Raw genomic sequence first — 22,265 nt, 5'->3', positions numbered from 1 at the left:
ATGATTATCAAGCAATGCATGGCAGCCTTTGTAGCTGAAGTTAATTCACTGCTTTTACTTTAATTAATCTGATATGATAATAGGTATACAGATGGATAGTCCTATTTGTGCAGCTGAGTGAACATTTTCTATTTGATTTGAAATGAGACAAGTGGCCCCCTAAATTAATAAATGCTACCATGTATGGACACACGGAAAATGAATCATCAGATTCTGTCCCCCGCTCAGTTAATCCGAGATCTTTTTTTTTCCAAGTGCTAAAGCCCAGGCACCTATAGGAACTTCATATGCCATAAACTCCACGCTGCCATATTAATCAGGCAGCACTCTGTCAGTTAAACAGCTGCTAGATGAGGAGTACCAAGAAGAACCAGGTGGAATTCCTACATCCTTGTCTCACCGTGAATAATACATCAACTATCAAAAATCAATCAAAGAAAAACAAACATTTAGAAGAGTCTCATCTTTTCAGCCTCTGGCAGATTTGCAGTGATACATCTCAGTGCTGGTGCGGGGCACAGTCAGCCTTCTCGGGGACAGGCACAGTGCTGTTGTCACAACAAAAGTCACGTTAGGTCTGGATGTGATCCCAAGTTTATCTGACAAGCTGTATTATACAGAGGTAGAAAACACATGCACTAATCTTTTATCAATAAGCAAAAGATATTAAGCCTATTTCTTACTACACTGCATCCAGTGTGTAAAAGGCAACAAAATACAACCCAAACAGAAAACATCAATTAAAGCAGCACTCCGAGGACAACACTGTGTTTTACAAGGACAGATAGTATTCTCACACCCAACTCTCAGCTGGGTTTTTGTTGTGTAAGAAAACAAGGGCAGACCATTCTTCTTTTCAAGGATTCTGGTCAACAGTATCTATGACTTTGATCTACGTAACGTTTCTTTTGCAATGCTCAAAGCAGATTTCCAAACCCAGATTTAATTAAAGTGTACTTATCAACATGGTCTGAACTTCAAGTGTGCATCAGACTCCCCGATCCACATGATTTCTTGTACTGTCAAGTTGAATGAAGAACACTTTGCTTTTCAAAAGACCAAGTCCTCAAATCAGCAAACGCTGCTTTTGTACTTTTGTACACAGAAAAGCTTACAGAAGACAACAGAATATCTTTAGCACATCAGGTTAGAGCTGTTTGTAAATGGGCACAATTCAGGGCCAAAGATGTAAGGCTGTAAACATTGAAACTGCAACTTCAGTACGTTAAGACGACTGCAACCAAACCTACCTACTAAACTATCTTCTTACTTCAGAGTAATGTGCATTGTCCCTGGCCTGATGGATCATTCTGATCATGCTACATGCACATCACCAAGCTCTTAAGCAGCTCCACAGTGCTCAAAGAGCAACGCAGTGAAAGCCATCTGGATCCTCCACTGAAAAGCTGTGTAAGATCCTCCTGTACAGCTGGACTCAACCTCTTCTCCTCTTCTGCCACTTTTGCCACATGGCTGAATCTGTCCAGTTTCTCCACTGAATCTTCAGTCAAATCCCACCAGCTTAAAGCTGGTGCAATGGATTTTGCACTTTGAAGAGAGATGGCTGACAAATTAATTTTTAAGACTATATATTGTTGCAGCAACAAATTATAAAAAGAACTTAGCTATTTAATAGCAAAACTGAGAATCCAAATAATTGGATTACCTCTGTTCTTGTCTGCAAATAAACTGTTTACAAAAGGCAGCAAGAGATCGTCTCTGCCCCATATAACTGAAAAATTAGCACTGTAAAGTTTTTAATCTCGCATTAGACTTTTAGTTGATCTTCCAATGTAATTGCTTTTTCAACAGCAATAATCATCAAAGGGCTCATAGTAATGACTTGCACAAATTGTTATGATTAATTTAGTAAAAAGTGGATAGAAAACATATTTTGCTTTCTCCTTTCTAAATAGGAAAGCTCAGATTTAGTAGCAGAGTTCATCAACTAACACAGACTTTTCACCCATGCCGTGGCAGCAATTGTTTGAAAAAATAAGTATTTAATAATTAAAGACTTCTGCCTTCCAATACGCAGGGGAAGAGTCCTGCTTTACAGAAAGCTCTGGGAGAAGAGTAGAGGGTATAGAGAAAAAATGTACATTTCTGCACTATTAACTGCTAAGATTGCTGGAGTAGCTGCAGTCGTACTTCTCCCCTCTCAAACACAACACTTGCAGCAGGCACCTTCACATGCTCAAGACACCAAAAGCCCTGGGGAGCTCAGAGGTGCTATGGAAGTAAAAACCCTGAGCACCCACCGTGAGCTGGGCAGGATCAGCACCACCATGATGGCAGCTACGCCGTGGCTGGCAGATACTGTAATAAATGTCCTATTCTTCATCTGATAGCAGGGCGACGGGGGAAGGATATCAAACTGATATCTGCAACTGACAAAAAAATTCCACAGTCATTAACAAAACTCTGCAATTACTATATTTATCACCCACAAAAAAGCGATATATAAGCAGTCATTACCTACATCACTTCCTACCATTTCCAGTTCAGAAATGCTGGGGCTCTGGTTGCCCCTACAGTCTAATTCTGCTCTCCTGCACCTCTGTTTCCTGGAGGCAGGGATACTGTTAAAGAACAGTGCAAATTCACCACAATTCAACTCTGGGTAACTGGATTATGACATTCTCCCTTCTTCAGAGTCCTTCACTTTACAATCTAGACACTCCTTAATATAGCTCTGCATCTGTCTAACCTCCTCTAGTTTCTTTTTCTCAGAAAAAAACCAGAAACGACAAATTCTCTTCTGAGCAACTTTATCATCTGTGCTCACTAGGGTGCGACTCAAACCTTCAGCATCAAACACAGCCACAACACTGCCTTCACATCTGAGGGCCGCTTCCCTAGAGATGGCAATGAATCAGCTTTGAACCCCGTTTCAGGAGTGAGGGGAAAGGAGATCCTGTTCAGTTAATCCTTCTCTTTCCTTTCCACTTCCAGCAATTGTGCACTTGCTCCTCCACCTGTAACCCCCCTGGGGACAGAGCTCCCTGCCTCCGTGCTCCAGCTCCCGGAGCATTCCTGGCGGAGCTGCTCGCTCTCTCCTCTCCTGGAGACTGAAGATGCTCCATCCCTTGTAGCGCTGTACAAGGTATATGGGTTGTCAGAGCTCTGTGCTTGGCTCAGTGTTTCCAGGGCAGCAGAGAGGGAGCCTGATGTGCCTCCCTTGCTGCTAAAAGCTGCTGAGGCAGCTCCTACCATGTCTTCAGTGAGGGCAGGAACCCAGCCCTGGGGTGATCAATTACGGCAGCGCCCCAGGGAGAGAAAGGCCATAGCGATTTTTTGACTGTCTTCAAACCTGGACCGAGAGTCTCCATGTCAAATATCAATCTTATTGAAAGCAGACAGTGGAAAACCAGAACTTCTTGCAAGAAAAGTTGCAAGATTTCCTTCACATCAGAACATTATGGGCAAAAAGGGATCGCTGCCTGCTTCCCCCGGAATAAATTTCTAAGTCCCAGCTCACACCACTTAAAAATAAAAAGCCTGCTTCTAAAAGCCTGTGAACTCGGTGGGAACACGCAAGTGTATGTCAGCCACCTGCATAAACAAAAGCAGCATCAAACCCTGAATGGTTTCATCAGCTAGATCAGTATCTCCAACATGACAACACGGCGAGGCATTTTGTTTTCAGGAGCAGCAAGATGACAGCACACACAGCCACACACGTGCATTTCTATAGTACAGTACACAAGAGTCTGAAACAGGCAGGCGGTCATCTATTCTAAGTAGCCAGCGGTGCTTCAGGTGTTAACACAACCTGCCCCTGTTCCTAGAAGGCACGCTCAGATATTTCCTGGCAGCTTGTCTTTCAAAGCCTGCCCAATTCCATCCTTACGTGCACTCAAGCTGCTGGCTCCTGGATAACACAAATGCTGGGAAGCAACAGGGCAGCGCAAGACCCCGTCATCAGCCTGGCACCAGTCCTGCGCCTTAGAGCCTTCCCTAGAGCGGCAGGTAACGTGGGAGATGCTCAGCACATACCCCTGCCTTGGCAACTTCACTGCAGGAGGACCACACTGATCAGAATCCTTGCCTTCCCACCGCTGTGTAAGAAGAGTTTTAGATCTGCATCATTCCCTGAGAGAAATATTTTTGCTCATTTCTAAAGAAGTTTATTTAACAGGCCAATTAGCCTCCTGCTAATCATCTCTCATGCTGAGTAACAATCTAGCAATGTAGACAGAAGTATACAGAAGTATTCTGGTTATTCTGCTCCTCTAACTTTTCCAGCTATGTCAAACTCTTCAGTTTCAGAAACTTTTTCAGTTTCCCTGCATTGTACATAGATGAATGTGTTGCTATTTTACATTTTTAAACGCATGTTCATGACTCAAGCGTCACAGGGCTCAGGCAGAAGAAACACTATCACTTGGAAAGTGCATTCACTAGACTGAACACAAAACATGAGACGTAAGCAGTTACCATGTGAGTATTCTGGACACTGTACTACAGGATTCCGTCTCCAGTGACTGTCAGTGATACCCCAAGAGTTCAGCTTAAAAATAAAATTACTATTTTGTCCCTTTCAAAACATCTGGGAAGTGTTTTGATAAGTTATTTTAATTTTTTATGCAATTATCACTATTATATTCTTTACTAGTCTCTTTGAATTTCTAACTACTCACTGTTCATTGTTCTTATTCGGGGGTCACAGTTGAATTTCTTGACCTACATCCAGTAAAAGTTTACAATGACAAAAACGTGATAATCCCATGCTGTAGTTATAAAATTGGTTAAATACATTAGGAATGTTTTCACAGGAGAAAATTATATGGCTCTGCAGAAAATTTTACAAGCAAAGCTATTTAGACAAGTGCTACATCAGAAGTGGTGCCATATGTTCCCATACTTCAGCATGAAAGACCAAATGCCTGTAAAATGACAAGCAATGAATTTTTTCCAAAAGCTACTGCCCTGAGAACTTAAAAACATGCACTTATTTCAAATACCAAATAATCAGACTGATCTAATTAGGAAGGAGATAATTAAAAGACTAACAGGTTGCTACATCATGCTCTGGTCTCGCAACCTGGTGTTTGCTCTAGTTTATAAGTAAGATTAAAATAGCACCACTGTCTCTCTAATCTCTGCACAGGTTTGAAACATTAAGTTGCACTCAGACCACATTTCATCCTGAGAAGTGCCATTAAAAACTCCCTGCTTAGCATGGCAGGAAGCTGCTGTAATTGCAGTAACTCTCTACTCATAACAAGAATCGTTACTGTAGTCCTGTCACCACACATCACTGACTGGAAATGTTTAGGCTGTCATTTTTGAACGTCAAAGCCTGATTCCCCACTGAGCGTACATTACCACGAAGCTTTAAAATCCTGGACTGAATTCTGATCGGTGCCATTCACAAACATTTTCAGAAATGACTCTGCTACACTTACTTTGCACAGGAAACCTCCATCTTCCAGCAGACAGCGAGAACCTTTACCCAGTCGTCCCTCCAACGCAGCCACTGCTTCCCGTGACTTTAAGTAAACCTTTCAGCCCGCAGCACTTGATAGACAGCAGCAGCAATCACCTACCTGTCAGAAATGAGTATACCAGCACTCAGTCAAAAAATCTCCACACACACCAGTTCACCAGGTTCTTATCTTCCACATCTGCCCAGACACACAGATGTTCAGACTGAGACTCGCCATGGAGATGTGTATCTGCTGGGTACCACTTCCCCTCTTCCCTGGGATATTCACAAGATGCCACATAACTGATCGATACTAAGGGCCAAATGACCATCTTGCCAAAATAGCCTGTTCTCCTTTTTTTTTTAGCATATAAGAGCTTTCATTTTCAAATTTTATTCTGAAGAAAGCTGAATACTCCTTTTGATTGCACCAGTTAGCAACGTGAAATCCCCAGCGGACAGCTGACCATGCCTCTCATTCCTGTCCGCATCTTGATTTCCCAAGGGAAGACAACCACAGGTACACAACTATTCTGCAACATTTAAAACAGGCTACAAGAAACAAGACAGAAAAATAGAGCTTCCTCTAGAAAAGCTATCACAGCACTTCAGTTTTACTCAAAGTTTGAATTCATTGTAAATCACTTTATGTGCAAAGACATTTTTAAGCATGCCTTTAAATGCAAGAGGTACATTAACAGCTTCTAATACGCCTGCTGCACACATACAAAAAATAAAAGTAGCTTTGTTCCCACTGGCCTGGTTACTATAATTCAGGAAATTCAGGAAGGAAGGAAACACTGCCTCAAAAGTTGACTTTGAAAGGAAACACATTGAAAATGTTTGTGTGAAGCTAATTGTTCATAAAGGTGTTTTCTAGGCATGTGAGTAACCTCAGCCCCAATTTTTACACCACACTCGAACCAGATTTATCTAAGAAAAAAGCTGTTAGCAAAGTGGTATGATGAAATGGAATTATCAGTAGCTAAGACTCGGGAAACCTGGATTTAAGGTTTAGTTGGTAGCTGATTAATCCTGCCTTGTCAGTTGTTTAGTCCATTGTTCTTCATGCACAAGACGTTGACCACAATATTTGCTTCCTTGGTAAATTGGTTTGAGAACTACTGATAAAAAGTCCTAAGTAATAACCAGGCACTACTAACAGGTGCAAGGGTTTCCTCATGTTAACAGTGCCTCCACAGCTCACTACACACATCAAGGTCTCAACTTCACAAAGCCATTTTTTTCTGACTTTGTGCAACTGATATCTTGGCTGCACTCACACACTTAAATCAGTGCGTGTTCCACACATTGATGCTATCCTGCTCAACACACGGGAGCTCTCCAGGGCTAGAACTGCCACGAGTTAATCCATCTCCAGCTGAAACCTTTCCCACTGTGTTTCACCAGATATCATGGGGACACAAATTTAGTACCTAGTAAGCACCATATCCACAGTCCTGCTAGCGAGACACATCAACCAGCCGGCTGGTTTAGTCATCATCTGACTGGCACAACTCTGCACGCTGCAGAGGCACCTGAACACTACACTGATGGGTAAAAACAGACCAGGGAGGTTCAGTGTTTGGAATTAAGATGCTCCTGGTTCCCTGGGAAACAGCATTTCCTAATAAACAGAATACAAATATTATCTGGATTTTTCTCACTCTGGGCAGTGAAAATCTAATCACTTTCATCTTCCATTACAGATCCTTTCCCATGAGTTTCAAGAGCCTCTTACTTCCTATGCATCATGATGTATTTCTGAGGAGCACTGCAAGAACAAATCAATCAAAATCTAACAAAATTTGGGGGGTATTAAAAGCACTTAATTGAAAATGTTAAATTTGAGAGTAAGTGTCACCTGACTGCATCTCCCCAGTCAACGCCCTGTTTCTCCTGTAACAAGGACAATGAATATCCAAAAACCTCACATTAGGTTTAAGTGACATGTAGGATTGTTATCTAACGTCAATTTACTGAAAAACACATCTGCTAAGTGCACCTCCACCAAACACAAAGCAGACAGAGCCAAGCTTTGCTACATTTAAAGCATACTGATAAATTCAACAGATATTTTGCTCTCAAAGCAAACAGAAATTATTTCTCATTCCAACACTCTTCACTGATCCTCCAAATACCCATTTTCCAAACCGATATCAGAATCGGTTCTGTAGATTTTGTTAGTTAAAAAAAGAAAATAAAAACACCATCAAGCAACAGAGCTGGAATAGAACATGTTGCCCAGGAAACTGACTCTTAGCTTCAGTGCCTGAAGTACACATTTCCAGGTGGCAGTTGGTGAGCGTTGACTTGTCATTTAAGTACAATACATTTCATTTAATTTGGATTGTTGTAGAGTTATCGTGAAAGAGGGTCAAGCAAGTCCTTTCGTGTTACATCTCTTTTTGGACTTCCTCAAGTATCTTTTCAGTATTCCATGGGTCTACAGCTGGATGTACTTGCAGCAGTGTGATCAATACAAGGAGTCAGCACTATCCAACTCATTCTTGACAAAACCAGGACAATGGAGTGACTCAAGAGGATAAAACTCTGAGATCCAAGCTTCCAAGACAGTCTGATCAGTCACTTCCATGCTGTCAGGCAATCCAGCAATTCATTTTTATCAGTCTGATACAACTTCTCAGTACACTCTGAAAGTTTAAGAAATCTTTCCATTTTATTACGTTCATAGAGAAGGTAAAACACACAAATACCAATGCCTTAATGCTGAAATTAGGATTTATTTTAATATGCTCAGGATGCTTTTGTCCTCCTAGTTCTCCAAAATATTTGCACATGCTATGGTTGCCAGCAGTCAAAATGTAGCATTCGGCATTATTGATTGGAGTGTAGATCAGGTGTCAAGTTCCAACAACAAGGAATAAATCAGAAAGTTCTTAGCACCTGTACCTGGAGGAGACATAGGTTCTGGTATCTTCTGCTGTTTAGTTAAGACTGCAGAGCCTTTGGTCTTGGTGGTTGGAGAGCTGGTTAGGAAAAAAAACATTGTTGGAACGCTTTGCTTTCATGTTTCCTTTCTGGACTTAATGATCCTGCAAAAACCTAAAATTCAAAATTTAATTTCAGGTTACAAAAAAATCCTAAAATGTGCACGAGCAAGCAAGATGAATGACAACAACAGGCAAGTGAGTTCATTCAGAGCACTGCACGAGCATGGCTATTTAAGCATCTTGCTTCTGTCTGGGCATCCAATTTCAGTGCAAGTCAGGTGCCAACAAGGAGTCAAGTGCTCAAATACTTTGGAAGATCTAAGCCAATTTTCAGGTTGTACCTCATAGCATTCAGATGCTTGTGCTTGATGTATTCAGCTGCCTTCAGTGAGATGTTCTTTTTCTGTCTCCTAATCAAACAGTATTTTTAGAGACCCATCTTAATGTTTTCAGACCACAAAAATCATAAGATGGATTTTTAACATCATTAAGATTCATCCACTGTAAAAAAAAATAGACTCAGAAACCAAGGGGGGATGTGGGTCGCCTATCAATGCTTTTCTCCAGGCTTATCTGAACTTCACGTAAATGTAAGCAACATATTGATGAATCAGTCCTGCAAGCTCTGTAAAAAGCATATATATTTTTTCTTTGAACCCACGTTACAAGTGCACGCTCCAAAAGCCTACAGCAAGCATCGATCACGGCAAATTTTCACAATTCACAGGAACTTGAGAGATGCAGTGAAAGAATTCCAGTGAGTTTTGATGCCAAACATTTGAAGGAGGTATCTCACTATTGATCAAATTAGAGAAGTTCGATACTACAGGCATTAAGAGCTCTGGAATAATTTGGGTAACCTTGAGGAAGTACCAAAATGGAGACCTTTAGGAGATATTCGATATTGTTGCTAACCACATGGCTCACTGTGATTTCTCAGCTAGAACATATCTTTTCTCCTGACAGTGCTTGAATACTACTGTGTTTGATGAGTCTAAATCATCACTTAAATTATTATATGGACTTTTACAAATCAGTATTACAAACCTTGCCACCATTTTTCCCCTCTGTAAGCTGACTTAGTTGAACTAAGACTATTTGTTATTCACAGCCTTCCCGTAACTGTTCATCTTTTCAGACAGCCTAGCTCAAGATAGCAGCTTTCCAATTCACAATCAATAAATTTGCAAACATTTCCATGCTGTGTACCAAATGCTCACGGACAGACCTCAAATCACGATCTCAACTCCTTCTTGTGTATCTTGCAGAATTAAAAGTACTGAAAAAAAATAAGATTTACAAAAACACTGTGCATAGACTAGTATCATTAGTGTATTTATTTTTTAAAGAAGACTTTAGTAGATATCCTTCCCCCTCACATGTTATATTTATCTAATTCATTTCCTCCAAAACAGATCACTGTTATTACTAGTATACCTCACCGTCTTTCAGTCCCCCTGTCCAAGGCTTCTTCCAGGCTAATCCTTCCCTTTTCTCATTTTGTTTGGTATCTTTCTGTTGTGATACTGTCTGAAAATGCCATCACAAGTGATCAGATTTCAAAAGAAGAAATAGCACAAAGAGGGGAAAGAAAGAAGGGTGGATCTTTCTCCTCATCTACTTAAATACGTTTTGATTTTTTGATTGTCAGTGCCCCAAAGATTATAGCAGATTCTTAATTCGTGTACATAAAGGAATCAAAGAACATTACTAAAACCCTTCACAGTACTTCAAGTTTGCACTAACAGTGAAGACCATGTTATTAAGTCCTCAAGGAATACTACAAGCCACAGCTGGAGAACGAGCATGCGGACAAACTGCCCGCACATGCAAAGCAACAATGACCAAAAGAACCACCTCACAGGAATTAGAAATTGCCCCACTGGATCAGACCAATGCAATTCCCACCCCCCACCCCACCAGGGCCCAGGACCCTTTTGCCATTAGCAGCAGCGGATCAACACATCAGAGTGAAATTCACCCTCTGTTTCTATTACTTAGAAGCTGATGTTCACCTTAGACCAAATGAATCCGATCTCTTCTCCCAACCACCAAGGATTCCCATATTATCTTTCATTTTGTGTTATCCAGAGGCATGTATGACACTTCTCAGGACTTTAACCATTGAGCTCTACGCCATTTCACAGCAATGAGGGTCTGCATAAATCTGCTAGTGTGGCTTAAGAGTTGAGTTACAACTGAGCATCCTACTAAAATACTTCTCCAAATTCCACGGTACAGTGCTCTATCCCTTTTTCTTTACCGTGGCTTAATGCCACCATTCTCTTCAGACAGACAAGAACACTGATGGTTACCCAGTGGCCTCTTCTGCAGATTCAAGGCTGTGGTAAAACCGATCATACCACAAGCACTGTATAATTTGGTTTTAATCTTTTCACAAGTATGGATGTGCTATGTTAATATCTACTTCTTTCTGCATTAAGCACAATTCAAAGCTCAGTGTTTCAGTCCTAAACGATTCTCTTAACAGAGTGCACCCTTTAACTATTCAAGCAGCACATGCAGACAAGATTTATACGAGGATCAGGACTTGAAGATAATTCTCAATGCTCTCTCAGTAACTATATATCTGTGTATATGACAGTAAGACCTAAGATAAGCTGTGCTTCAGTTTACTAATTAAGACATGACTTACTAGGCTCAGAAGCCAATGCATTTTCATTGCTAGAGTCATTTTCTCATGTCCACAAAGCTTTATTATGCCCCATTAAATACCCTATAATTTGGAACGCCTCACCGTCCTTGACTCCTGTCAACATCTATGCACTTTGTGTGCGAATGGTAGTACAAAATTTTAACCCCACGCTATACTGACTGCTATGCTCTTCCCTAATTGTTAACCAGTTCAGCTCCAATCCCTGCACAACCTGCAGCAATTCTCCATTGTTAACTTCCTAATAAAATAAAAAAACTCATAAAAAAAAATCCCATTAATAGAACAGAAGAGACAGAACACCCTTTGATTAACACACATAATATACCCTACAAGGCTGAAGTTCTTAAACAAGCAGCACTTGCCAAGAGTTATTATAATATTCTAACTCTGCATTATAACTGCCAGAGTTCAAAGAATTTGACAATCACGGTGATATTTCTAAAAACATATTTTACTATTATAAACTCATAACACTAACTCAGAAAGCTGTGCAAAGGACTATGTTACATGAGGTGCTGTCCTCAGGTTAAAGGTACTCTCTCCAAGGAAGGTCTCACACAAGGCTTTAATGTGAGGAGTCTCCATTCTGGCACTAAAAAAAAATAAAATAAAAATCTGGCCACATATGTCAGGCAGACAACACTAAGAGCTGTGCAATCTCCTGATGAGCTCTCAGAGGTAAAGGCAAATGTCTTGCATCTTGACCCAATCACTGTGAAAAATAAATAAGCTTTTCTACTGCCTTCAGTACATACCGAAACAAACTCCCACTCACTACGCAGAAAATACATTATTTTTAAAACACACAATGAAATAAACAAAACAATCAGTACATCAGATCCATCCAAGGTGTAACACTAGTCAAGTCAGAGGATGCACACAAGGGCTGGCTTGCAGAGTGTTTGTCCAGACACTGTCAATAACGGCACAGTGATTTATTGTGAGCCTTTCACGTCTGGAGGTCTGTGGTCAAATGTCAGTGAAGTTCCAACAGACACTCACAACAAGAGATATGGCCACACATCTCAAACTGATCAGCCAGCCAGCACAGCTGCTAACCTCCACTTGGTACTGGTTAATGCTTGGGAGATAAGGGCACTACTCACAGCTCTGAAGGGAGAGTTCCTGAATGGGCTGTACCAGCACTTCTGTGTAACTGTGGGATGCCACGTGAACTGGGGGAAATGAGTAACTGACTCCTTGGCAGCAGCTGTAGAGACATCACCAATTCCCTCCCGCCTTATTAACACACACCCCCATCACGGACTAACATAGACCTTGCTCTAAAAGACACATGGTACACTGGCGATGGGTTAAAGAGAATATATCTATATTCCTATTCTGATTTTTGCAAAGAAAGTGTCATCGCTTCCATCAAAGAAAGGCTGAATTAGCATCAAGTCCTTACTGCAAAACAAAGTCATCTGTGTAGCCGGGTATGCAACCTATGGGGAAAAAGGAAAAAGCATAAAACTTGGAAGCAGTGACTTCACAGAAAGCTACAGTAGTCCTGTAACAAGAGAGGTTGTTCAGCTGAATCCTTCCTTCACTTCCCACCGTAACGAGCAGTGCCACTGTCTATCCAGCATCAAACAGACAGGGACAGAAGCAAACCTCTGCTCAGCACGCCAGTCTGTTTGCCACCTCGATCACCCACTGAACTTTTCAGTAATCAGAGCACTGGAACATCCATATAACTGTTCCAAATTAGGCAAGTTTCTTTACAAGGAGAGGCATCAGTCTTCCCATTAACATATAAATAGTTTTGCTTTGCTGGAAGGATGATCCACCTTATACTGAAACATTCAAACCAAAACTGGTTTTGTCAGTGCAGTTAAGGATATGTAAGCGTAAACTTCTCCAAAAGCCCTACAACATGAGTTTCTAGTAAGTTCATTGTTTTGATATTACAAGCCACACTTTCAACATTACTCCACAAAAAATGAGTTTGGTAATAAATGCAGCATGCACTAGTCACGTGCATATTCACACCTCATGCCCTAGTTCTCTTACAGAGTGTAATAGCTAAAACTAATATACAAGTTTGACATAAAACCTATGGAATTCAATTGAACGACTCCAATTGACAGAAAGTTTCAGAGCTCTACACTTAAAATAATAAACTTTTGAAATAAATAGTAGATAACTTCATACTGGCAAGCAAAAATTTCTATCAATCCTGTAACCTTTCTTTATACGACAGGTTACTCTCAAGAGTAAGCAATGCTGTATCAGGCTCCCATTAGCAGATGTACAGTGGTGGTTACCATGAGGAAAGCTCAAGTCACACACAAAATATTGCACACTGCTATTAATGACAGGCAAATTATTTCCATTTCAACTTTAAGAAACATAAGCAAACCTACATCGAATCATGACATCATTTCACTATTTGGCCAGCAGCATGGGAGCTGTTTCCACTGAGAGGGTATCAGTTAACTGAGTAATATTGTAAGTTTTTCTCTCTGAAGTCATGCTGCAGTTTCCTCTTTTTACTCAGTGCAGGATTTTCTGGTTTTATATTCCTTATAAGAAGCACATTCATAGCAGAAATTGTTCAAAACTTAAGCTGAGTCTCCATTTAGCCTACTAATACCTTTGCTCAAGGAGAGGTGCTGTTGCATTTGTTCTGTAAGAGTCCTCACACCTCCAGCAGTACATACAGTGTTAGTCAGCAGTTTTACTTCATTAATAACCTCAGCAGGAAGCAAAAAGCACATATGAAAGCCTTCTGCTACTTTCCCTTCACACAAAAGTCAAAGCCCAGCGTAAAACAAAGGACTTCTTAAAATAGAAAGTTTCCAATAAATTGCTTAGAATGAAACACCCCACTTAGACTGCAAATGCTGAAAGCACATTGATTTATATAGAGGCACTTGTACCCCACATATTTGTGTCAGAGTTACTGTCATCTATTATTCTAGGTTGCATAAATGTTCTTTTAATGTTTTTACCACTGGTATTTTCTCTTCTAATTTCAGCAGTCTTTCTACCCCAAATACCTCTGTGCTCATTATCCAGAACCATTTAGGTGTGAGCACAGCAAAAGACTGTTATCATGTTTTATTCGTTAGAGCCTTTAAAATCAAATACATCTGTTTTCAATTAACAAACATCAAGCCAAATTTAGCTCTCGCATCCCATTTTCTGTCACTCCAAAGGTTGAGGACACTCATTTCGGAAAAACACGTAGGAGAACCCTGAAGTATTTTTTTTAAAAGCTTTATAAATGTTATAAATGAAAGCTGACATGTCATACAAGAAAAAATACCAAGATCAAACCTTTGAGCATAGAAAATGAGAAGAATTATGATGAATTATCATCCTTTATCCCTTCAGCTGTGCCTATGGACCAAAGACTGCTTCAGACTGAAGTAGCTTCCCGCATACCTCATGACAGCTTAAAATATGCATGAAGCCCAAATGATTAATGCATATACCGTATCCTGTAAAGCAGGCTACAGCTACACATCGTATTTCTGATAGCACTGTAATATTATATTGCAACTGCTTTAACTTTAGCTTAAGAGTTTGTCAGAAACCTGCAAATACTCCATTCCCCGCGTCTTTACCAAGTTCTAGTACAGATAACTGCACACGACTGAATACATTGCTTCCCTGTGGTCACGCGAGTGCTGACAAGACCAGAACTCCGGGTCAATGGGAGCTGTGAGCAGCACATGGAAGCTCTCATTCCAACAGGAAGAGCTGGGCTGTTCACAAACGTGCTTTCCAATTAGGAACAGCAATTTCAGGTACACAGAAGAGTACTTTTTAGAATGAGGTTTGACACATAGGGGAACACCTTCTCCTCTCAGACCTGAGTCAGAGTCCAGTTAAGACCAAAGAAGATGGGACAGGCTTGTACTGAGTCTGGTAAGTTCTGATTACATAGTAAAATATATTATTTTATTCCTTTATTTACAAAGGAGTCAAAAGGTGTTAGTCTGCTATTCATCACTTAGGATCACAAACACTTCACTTGCTGCTCAAACGACAGTCCACAAGTACTGCAGTAAGAGAAGTGCCCTGCAAAATAATCACACAGATGGGCAATCCAGCATCTACCAGCTGGATATACTCGAACCTTTAAAACAAGCTAGGTTCCACCAACATGACATAGTATACTTACTACATGATTTTGGGATAAGAATCAAAAATAGCATCCTTTTGTATCGCCCAGAGTTTAGGGGCAGGTTTCCATGCCACTTTCTAACTCATGTTTTCACAGTTTCACCATTCCTTACAACAGATGCAGAAGATGGGGATTTTCATTGCAGCTCAGCACACAGTTCCCCATCTGCACCCGACTGGCAGGTTCACGTACACAGGTACACACAGAACATGCACGTTACTTTCACAACAATAACAAGTGATAATGGTCAGCACTTTTACCACTTCCACATTAACTGTTCTTCTCCACAACTTCACAGCAGCTGACAAAATCAACACACAAAAAAACCCAAAACGATTCAGCCTTGCTGTGAAGACCAAGTATTTTCCTGAAGTTTAAGGCATAAACCTTATGTTTGCATCAAATTATATAAATACAAGAGAGGTTTGACAACTTACTGGTGAGAGAAGTCCTCCCCAAAAATGATTTTATAAAGTGTAGGACAGGCAAAGCTCTGATTAAAGTCAATAAACAGACTCCCAAATCACCAGCTGCCCTCTCCAGTATCTTATGGCCGAGGTCCAAATTGTAGATAGTTGAAATACTCTGCACAAAGGATGCCAGTCAACTCAGGTTTAAAATAACAGCTTTCATTGCACTGTTAATAACATGGCAGAGTTCTTAACAAGACTATTCGGACCAAAAAGACATCAGAAAGCCCACCATGTTGGGAGCAGAAAAGCCATATCTTTGTGCCAGAGTTTTAAAAACATACACTTAAAACCTTAGGTCACCTTTCTACAGAACCAGTGACTGGACTGATGAACAACATGAGCGCAAGTCAGAAGCCACTTTTAGGAAGTCTGGTTCCATACTTCATGCTACTTACAGCCAGGTCAGTTTTAAACAGAAAGAGCTGAATGGAGAAAGAAATACAGCATTTAACGGAAGTTTTATAAGACCAACTTTTATAACTTATGTATCACACATCTTCACACAGTTGTCATACACTCATCTTATTAATCATTCTAAAATCATTAAAAAGAGAAGTCTCTACACTTACCACTTTGGGGTTCGTCAGCCCTGTCAAGTATATGCATTTCACTGAAAGTAATCTGGATTTACCCCTAGAGAGCAGGTTATCTTAACTGAAGGCATTCTGTAAGTTAATCACGACAGGTAAATGAACCCATGTGATAAATGATGCGGACAGCAGCCGGCACAGAGCTCACTGTCTCCTCCATCTCACAAGCAGATCCAACAACAAGTGGTCAGTTCCACCGATGGCAACACAACTTCTCACAGCTGCTTATAAAACGGAAACACATGAACTCCACCCAAGACAATTCACTAAGGCAAAATCATCACTTTCTGCAGAGCTTGACTTCAAATCTAAGAGTAAAGGTTTGAGAAATGGGTTTTCAACTACGATGCTCATTTCCTTCATGAAAATATCTCAAAGAACATAGAAGAAACAAAATGAAGCAGACTATAGAAATTCTGCTAAGTCTATAAAAAGTTATTTCTACAGCATAGTAGAATGTTTGAACTTGGTTTTTAATCATTTCATTTGCTGTATTTCATTCACTTCAATATGGTTGTAACCACTCCTCTTTCAAAGTAACAAAATACTTAAATTGTGACTATCTTAAAAAAAAAAAGTAATTAATTTCAATCAGTGAGGATACACAGCTCCTAAAAGCTAAGCCTGTTTACTGGGCAACTTTCTAAAATGCAGCAATAACAACACAAAAAAAACCCACCTTAAGATCTTCCTTAATTTTTAATTTGTTATAATTAAACACATGCAAACTCAAGGCTTTGAAAAGCTTTAGGAGTTATCAGATTCATTTATATTGAGCCTATCTCTTCATCTGGGGTCTTTTCCAGAGTTTATGGAAAAGGATATATGAAGCCTTCCATCAATAAAAAGGAAATATAAAAAATCTTTAAAGCTACAGTCAGAGCAGGTTAGGAAGGCGGAAATGAAATTGGAGACATTCACCTCCGCTCTGCTGACCCAGATATAGGCAGGACAAGAAACATACGCAATTCCTCCCCGATGCAAACAGAAATCTACTCAGGGACAAACAGGTTACATCCACCAACGACAGAGCAGGACCAAGGCCAAGAGCTGCTTCTTGATACCTTACACCAACACTCAAGATGCACTTCTCCTCTGCTTTTTTAGTCCACCCAACACCTGCTGGATGGACAACCAGGTATATTCCGATTAATTCACTTGCTAAAGGAATAATGCTAACACCAGACTTGTTACCTTTCCTTTCACATAAACCATTATTCCTTTTCCAGAAATAGCTGAAATAGCACTGAAACTACCTTAGTCATTTTCAAAGCGAGTTTTCACTAAATGTATTGACCCACCATTCATTCCATTGTATATACTTCTGTGGTGAGGTGACAGGTCATCTGTTACTTGTCTCCTGAGGGTACCTTCTCTGCTGCCTCCACTGAGATGTTTGAGATGCTCTGGGCTCCCTCCGTAGTGTTGTTTGAGATGCTCAGGGCTCGTACCCCTCACTTTGTGGAGATGTTCTGTACTTCCACTCGGCGTGTGCTTTTGAAGATGATCCGGGCTGCCACTGCTGTGCTTTTGGTGCTCAGGGCTACTACCAGGCCTCTGCTTTTGAAAGTGTTCAGGGCTACTACTCAAAACGTGCTTTGGGAGAGTTTCTGGGCTGCTGCTGCTGTGCTTTTGTTGTTCAGGTGCTTTGACAATGGTTTTGTGATGTTCCGGACTCGGTCCTTTCAGGTGATGATCGGGACTGCCAGAACTCCGAGGCTTCTGGAGGTGCTCTGGGCTGATACTCCTGTGTTTCTGATGCTCAGGGCTTCCTTCACCCCGAGTTTTTTGAAGATGTTCTGGACTAGTACTTGGATGATGTTTATGATGGTCCGGACTGTCTGTGCTTCCCGTGCTAGAAGTACTGCTCCCGTCACCGACGTCTCTTATGTAAGTGCTCGTCGCAGTTAACTGGCACAGGCTGATCTGGCTGTCGATAGAGCTCCGGCTGCCCGCTCCACCACTTTTCTCCTCATCCAGCAACACACACAGTTCTTTCAGCTCCAGGTTTTCCTTAACCACTTCTTCTTGTCTCACTTCCAGTTCTTTCAGCTTCTGTAAGTACAAGGCTACCTCTTTGTGCATAACACTAGCGCTGTACCTGCCCAGTCTCTGCCATTCACGGGACACCTTCTTGCCTTTCTGCCTGTCATCATCCAGAAAGCAGCAAAGGTCTCTCAGCTCTTGGTTATCTTCTTGCAGCTTCTGGTTGATATCCTGTAAAAGAAAGACAATCATGACACAGGAGTTTCTAAAAGAATTAACATGATACCACTGCCATTATACAAGCCAGTGAACAGCACTGCTATAAACCCACCATCTAAGCACTCAAGTGAGGCATAAATAATTGCGTGTGTAGATCTGGCATATTATAACAGCATCATGCTTCCAACAAACAAAGCTGCTGTCCAAAAAGTTATTGTAACGTGGAGCTGACCTTAAAGGGTTCAAAGACTAACTTCCGATACAGTGTAAAAGTTTCAGGTGCTTAATTAATTTTCATGCTAAATATCAGAATAATTCAGCTCCCAAACTGGGCAAAGATCAGAAGCACTCTCATGATGATCTCACTCCCTTGAGAAATATTCACCTGCGAGTTACTGCTGAATAAAACTGCAAGGTACATCAGAAATTGTAATCTCACTTAAATAATTAATTATTAACATTTATACTCTCTATTCCCTAAAGCATGATCACATATAAAGATGAACTTAGAGATTTAAAATATTTGGGGCTTGTTTGATTTTGTTTCAGATTTGCATAGAAGAACCTTGCCAAGTCAACACTTAATCAGCATTGCTTCAACCACTCTGCAATGAAATAATCTGCTTTAATAGATTTTTTCACTCCTAACAAAATGAAGTACACGATTCCATGCTCCTCTTTAAGTGAGGAACAGTCTGAAGCAAAAATGTTCAAGCTATTACTATAGCAGAATAATATGCCAAAGAAAACATTTTCTGTATTTTATCTTCCTGGTTTTACTAAACTGTCTGGTGACCGTATTTATCCTTCTCCCATCTAAATATTCATTCCTTCTTATGTACAATATTAGAAGTAGAGATTAGCCACAATTGTTAAAAATTTAGCCTATGGAAAGAGCATTTTAGCACTGTTTGTTAAGAGAAGGAAGCTTTTGTGTGCATGCTTGCATGTGTTTGATCTTTGCCTCAAAATAACTTTGAACTTGACCAGTTTCAACCCATATTTGACAAAGGAGAAATCTCAATGAGGCTACGAGGTAGCCTTAAAAATCTGTGCTAGTGAGAGAGATTTAAAATGACCCTACAGAGGAATAAAAAAGTTTGAGTGGAAGCCCACAGTTCAACAGCCAGGAGCAGGAGGCACCCACCCGCCAAAACCAGGCGCAGCTGGTCACTGTTACTCACGGACCAGTTATTTCACACAGGACAGAGGAGGGAGATGTTCAGCCACCAACACAGGGCTCAAAACCTCCTTCTCCCAAATTCCTTTTAAAGTTCCAGCTGAGGCAACTGAACAAAAGGCGGAAGTTAAACATCTCTGAAGGAGTTCAGAACTGAGAGAGGAATTTGTCACTCCTTCCTACACATCTTGGTGTGTTTTGTTACTTATCTGGAAGATGCATAAATCCGTGTGACCTCACAACACCTTTGCACATAACTGGGAGAACATACTATTGTTGTAATTTAACTTACTTTAAAGTGTAAGCTTTATTTTTACTACAGTACTACGACTGATGGGTCTTTTTTACCCCCAGACACCATATATTGTCAAAAAGAAGGAGGGGACACACACTCTTTGCAGAACAGGAAAACTTGGGAGACAGGAAGAGTCTTCCCCCACATACTATTTATTTCATGCTACACTATTATCAAAGACACTTTCTCAGTAATTTAGTTGTTTAAAGCCGTTCTACAAGTCAAGAGCTCTCTTCTCATGCACTCTCACGTAATAATTCAAAAGCCCACACTGCATCTCTCTTTCCTCTCCTTCCTTCCAACCTCACCTCACTGAAGGAATTTCCTAAAAACAATGTACTTTCTCAAAGCAACAAGACAGCAGATGTTTTGTAGCCATGCCTACTTTAAGATAACTTCGTAGGTCTGTGATACCTGTGTACGTGCTATCACACCATCTTCCCAGTCCTCAGAATTGGGAAGGAAACATTAGGGACTATGCTTCTCATCCAACCAAAGAGTTAAATTAAGAAAGAACAAGTCATTACAGACTTGGTTTGCCTCTCACTGTAGTCTGCAGATGGTTTGATCAGAGATGTGTTATCAGACATCCTTTTCAGACAATAAACTAGGGCTTGGCTCTGATCATCCCGAAACCCATGCCAAGGGTTTGCCATCACCTGCCATACGCTGCACTGCATCCTGGAGATGACCAGCTCTCCCCAGCAGCCCACCAGACTGCCAGACAGAGGAGTAAGGCATCTTAAACTAGCGACAGAAAACAGCATAAGCTACACAAACCCTTCTGAATGCCTACAGCTCTGCACGCTATTCTTTCACATGCACTTCAGACAGGACCATTTAACCCTACTAAAAACCAACGTAGTCTAACACAAAAGTGACAAGACTTAAGTGTTTTCATCAACCCAAAGCACACTGGGGCAGAGCACACAACAGCCGTGCTCCACAGACTGCCGAACAGTTGGTCATCTCTTAACCGGACACTCGATTCTTAAGCGGGATCAAACACTATTCGCTCCGGTCCTTGTTCACTTTTCATGCGATTCTCGGGAACGGCTCCTCACAAACCATCCGCCCGACGAGACCGCTCCCGGCGGGACGGGCGGGGGACACGGAGACACCGCAGAAGCTTCAGGGGTCCCACCCTGCCCACCCCGCTACCTTCAAGCCGCGGATCTCGCCGAGGTGGAGCTGGAGGCGGCGGTTCACCTCGCGGATGAGGTTGCTGTGGTCCAGCATCGCGCTCATCTTCTCGGCCTCGGCGCGGCGGAGGCTGCGGATCAGCTCCTCCTTGCTCCACTTGAGCAGCTCCTCGTCCGACACCTTGGACAAGTCCTCGGCCGGCGCCGCCCCGCAACTTTCCGCCGCCACTTTGGCCATGGTGGCGGCCCGGGGACCCCCGGCCGCCCAGGGGCTGCAGCCCGCCCGGGGCCGCCCCGCCGCCGCGGAGCGCAGGGGAAGGGGCTCGCCCGGAGCCCGCGGGCAGCTCCGGCGGGGGGTGCCCCCAGCTCCGGCGCTGGCGGCGGCTGGGCCGGGCTGGGGGTTACGAGGGAAATAACTTCTGGCCCCAGGGAGCGGATCCTGGAAAAAAGGAGGAAGAGGAGGAGGAAAGGGTGTGGAGGAAGCGGGGCCACGGTCTGGGGAGCAAACTTCCCCCGCCGAGGAGGAAAGAACAAAAAAAGCCCAAGACAAAGGAGACCCCGACGAGCCCGGCTCCTTCAACAGGTCAGCGGGAGCAGCGGGCGCCCCGGCCCCGCTGCTGCGCCAGCGCTGCCCGCCCGCGGCCGCGGCGCCTCTCACGGCAACCGGCGCCCCTCGGCTGAGGGCTGCGGGCGCGCCGGGCGGCGGGGACGCCGGGGCCCGAGCCGCGGCACCATGGCGGCGGGCGGCGGGGCTCCGCCGCGGCGGGAGGAGCGGAGCGGCGCGGAGCCGTGCGGGCGCTGCCGGTGCCAGTGGCGGGCGCGGGGCGGCTCGCGGCGGCTTTTCACCGGGGCGCGCGCCACGTGCGGGCCCGCGCGGGCGGGGCGGGGCGGGGGGGGCGGCGCTGTCCCCGCGCGGCTCGCGGGCGCCACCTGCCGCGCGCTGCCCGCCCGGCGGGGGCTGCCCCGAGGGGCCCGGCCGGCACCGCCGGTGTCCCCCCGCCCGCACCGGGGCCGGCCTTCGCGCACCCCCGGCCGCTTCTGCGGGCGGCCTCGGCGGGCCGTGCGGGAGCGCTCGGGGGCGGGCCCGAGGGAGGGAGCTGCGCTGCCGGGGCTGCCCCGCGGCCGGCCTGAGGGGAGAGCGGCAGCGGCCCCCAGCCCCGCGGCCCCGACCCGCGGTTCAGGA

At 42.9% G+C, this 22,265-nt stretch overlaps 1 protein-coding gene across 4 annotated transcripts in view; it reads right to left on the bottom strand.

Annotated features, from left to right (window-relative positions):
- The window catches only part of CCDC85A (coiled-coil domain containing 85A), a 79,159-nt gene extending 57,670 nt beyond the window's left edge, over positions 1-21,489 (bottom strand). Inside the window, exons 1-3 of one of the 4 annotated variants that reach the window (XM_068402959.1) lie at positions 21,102-21,487; positions 17,562-18,477; positions 8,378-8,421 (exon numbers count right to left, since the gene is read on the bottom strand). In XM_068402959.1, the coding sequence (XP_068259060.1) occupies positions 8,384-8,421; positions 17,562-18,477; positions 21,102-21,320 (1,173 nt within the window). In that variant the 5' untranslated portion in view covers positions 21,321-21,487 and the 3' untranslated portion in view covers positions 8,378-8,383. Of the gene's footprint in view, positions 1-8,377; positions 8,422-17,561; positions 18,478-21,101 lie in introns of those variants that run through there. The other 3 variants (XM_068402968.1, XM_068402949.1, XM_068402940.1) reach the window with 3 other exon arrangements.
- Between the last annotated feature and the right edge of the window lie 776 nt (positions 21,490-22,265).

Source organism: Nyctibius grandis, chromosome 1, assembly GCF_013368605.1.
Source record: "Nyctibius grandis isolate bNycGra1 chromosome 1, bNycGra1.pri, whole genome shotgun sequence".
Classification (NCBI taxonomy): Eukaryota; Metazoa; Chordata; class Aves; order Nyctibiiformes; family Nyctibiidae; genus Nyctibius; species Nyctibius grandis.
The sequence above is the reverse complement of the archived record's forward strand: the minus strand, read 5'-3'. Positions and strand labels throughout refer to the sequence as shown.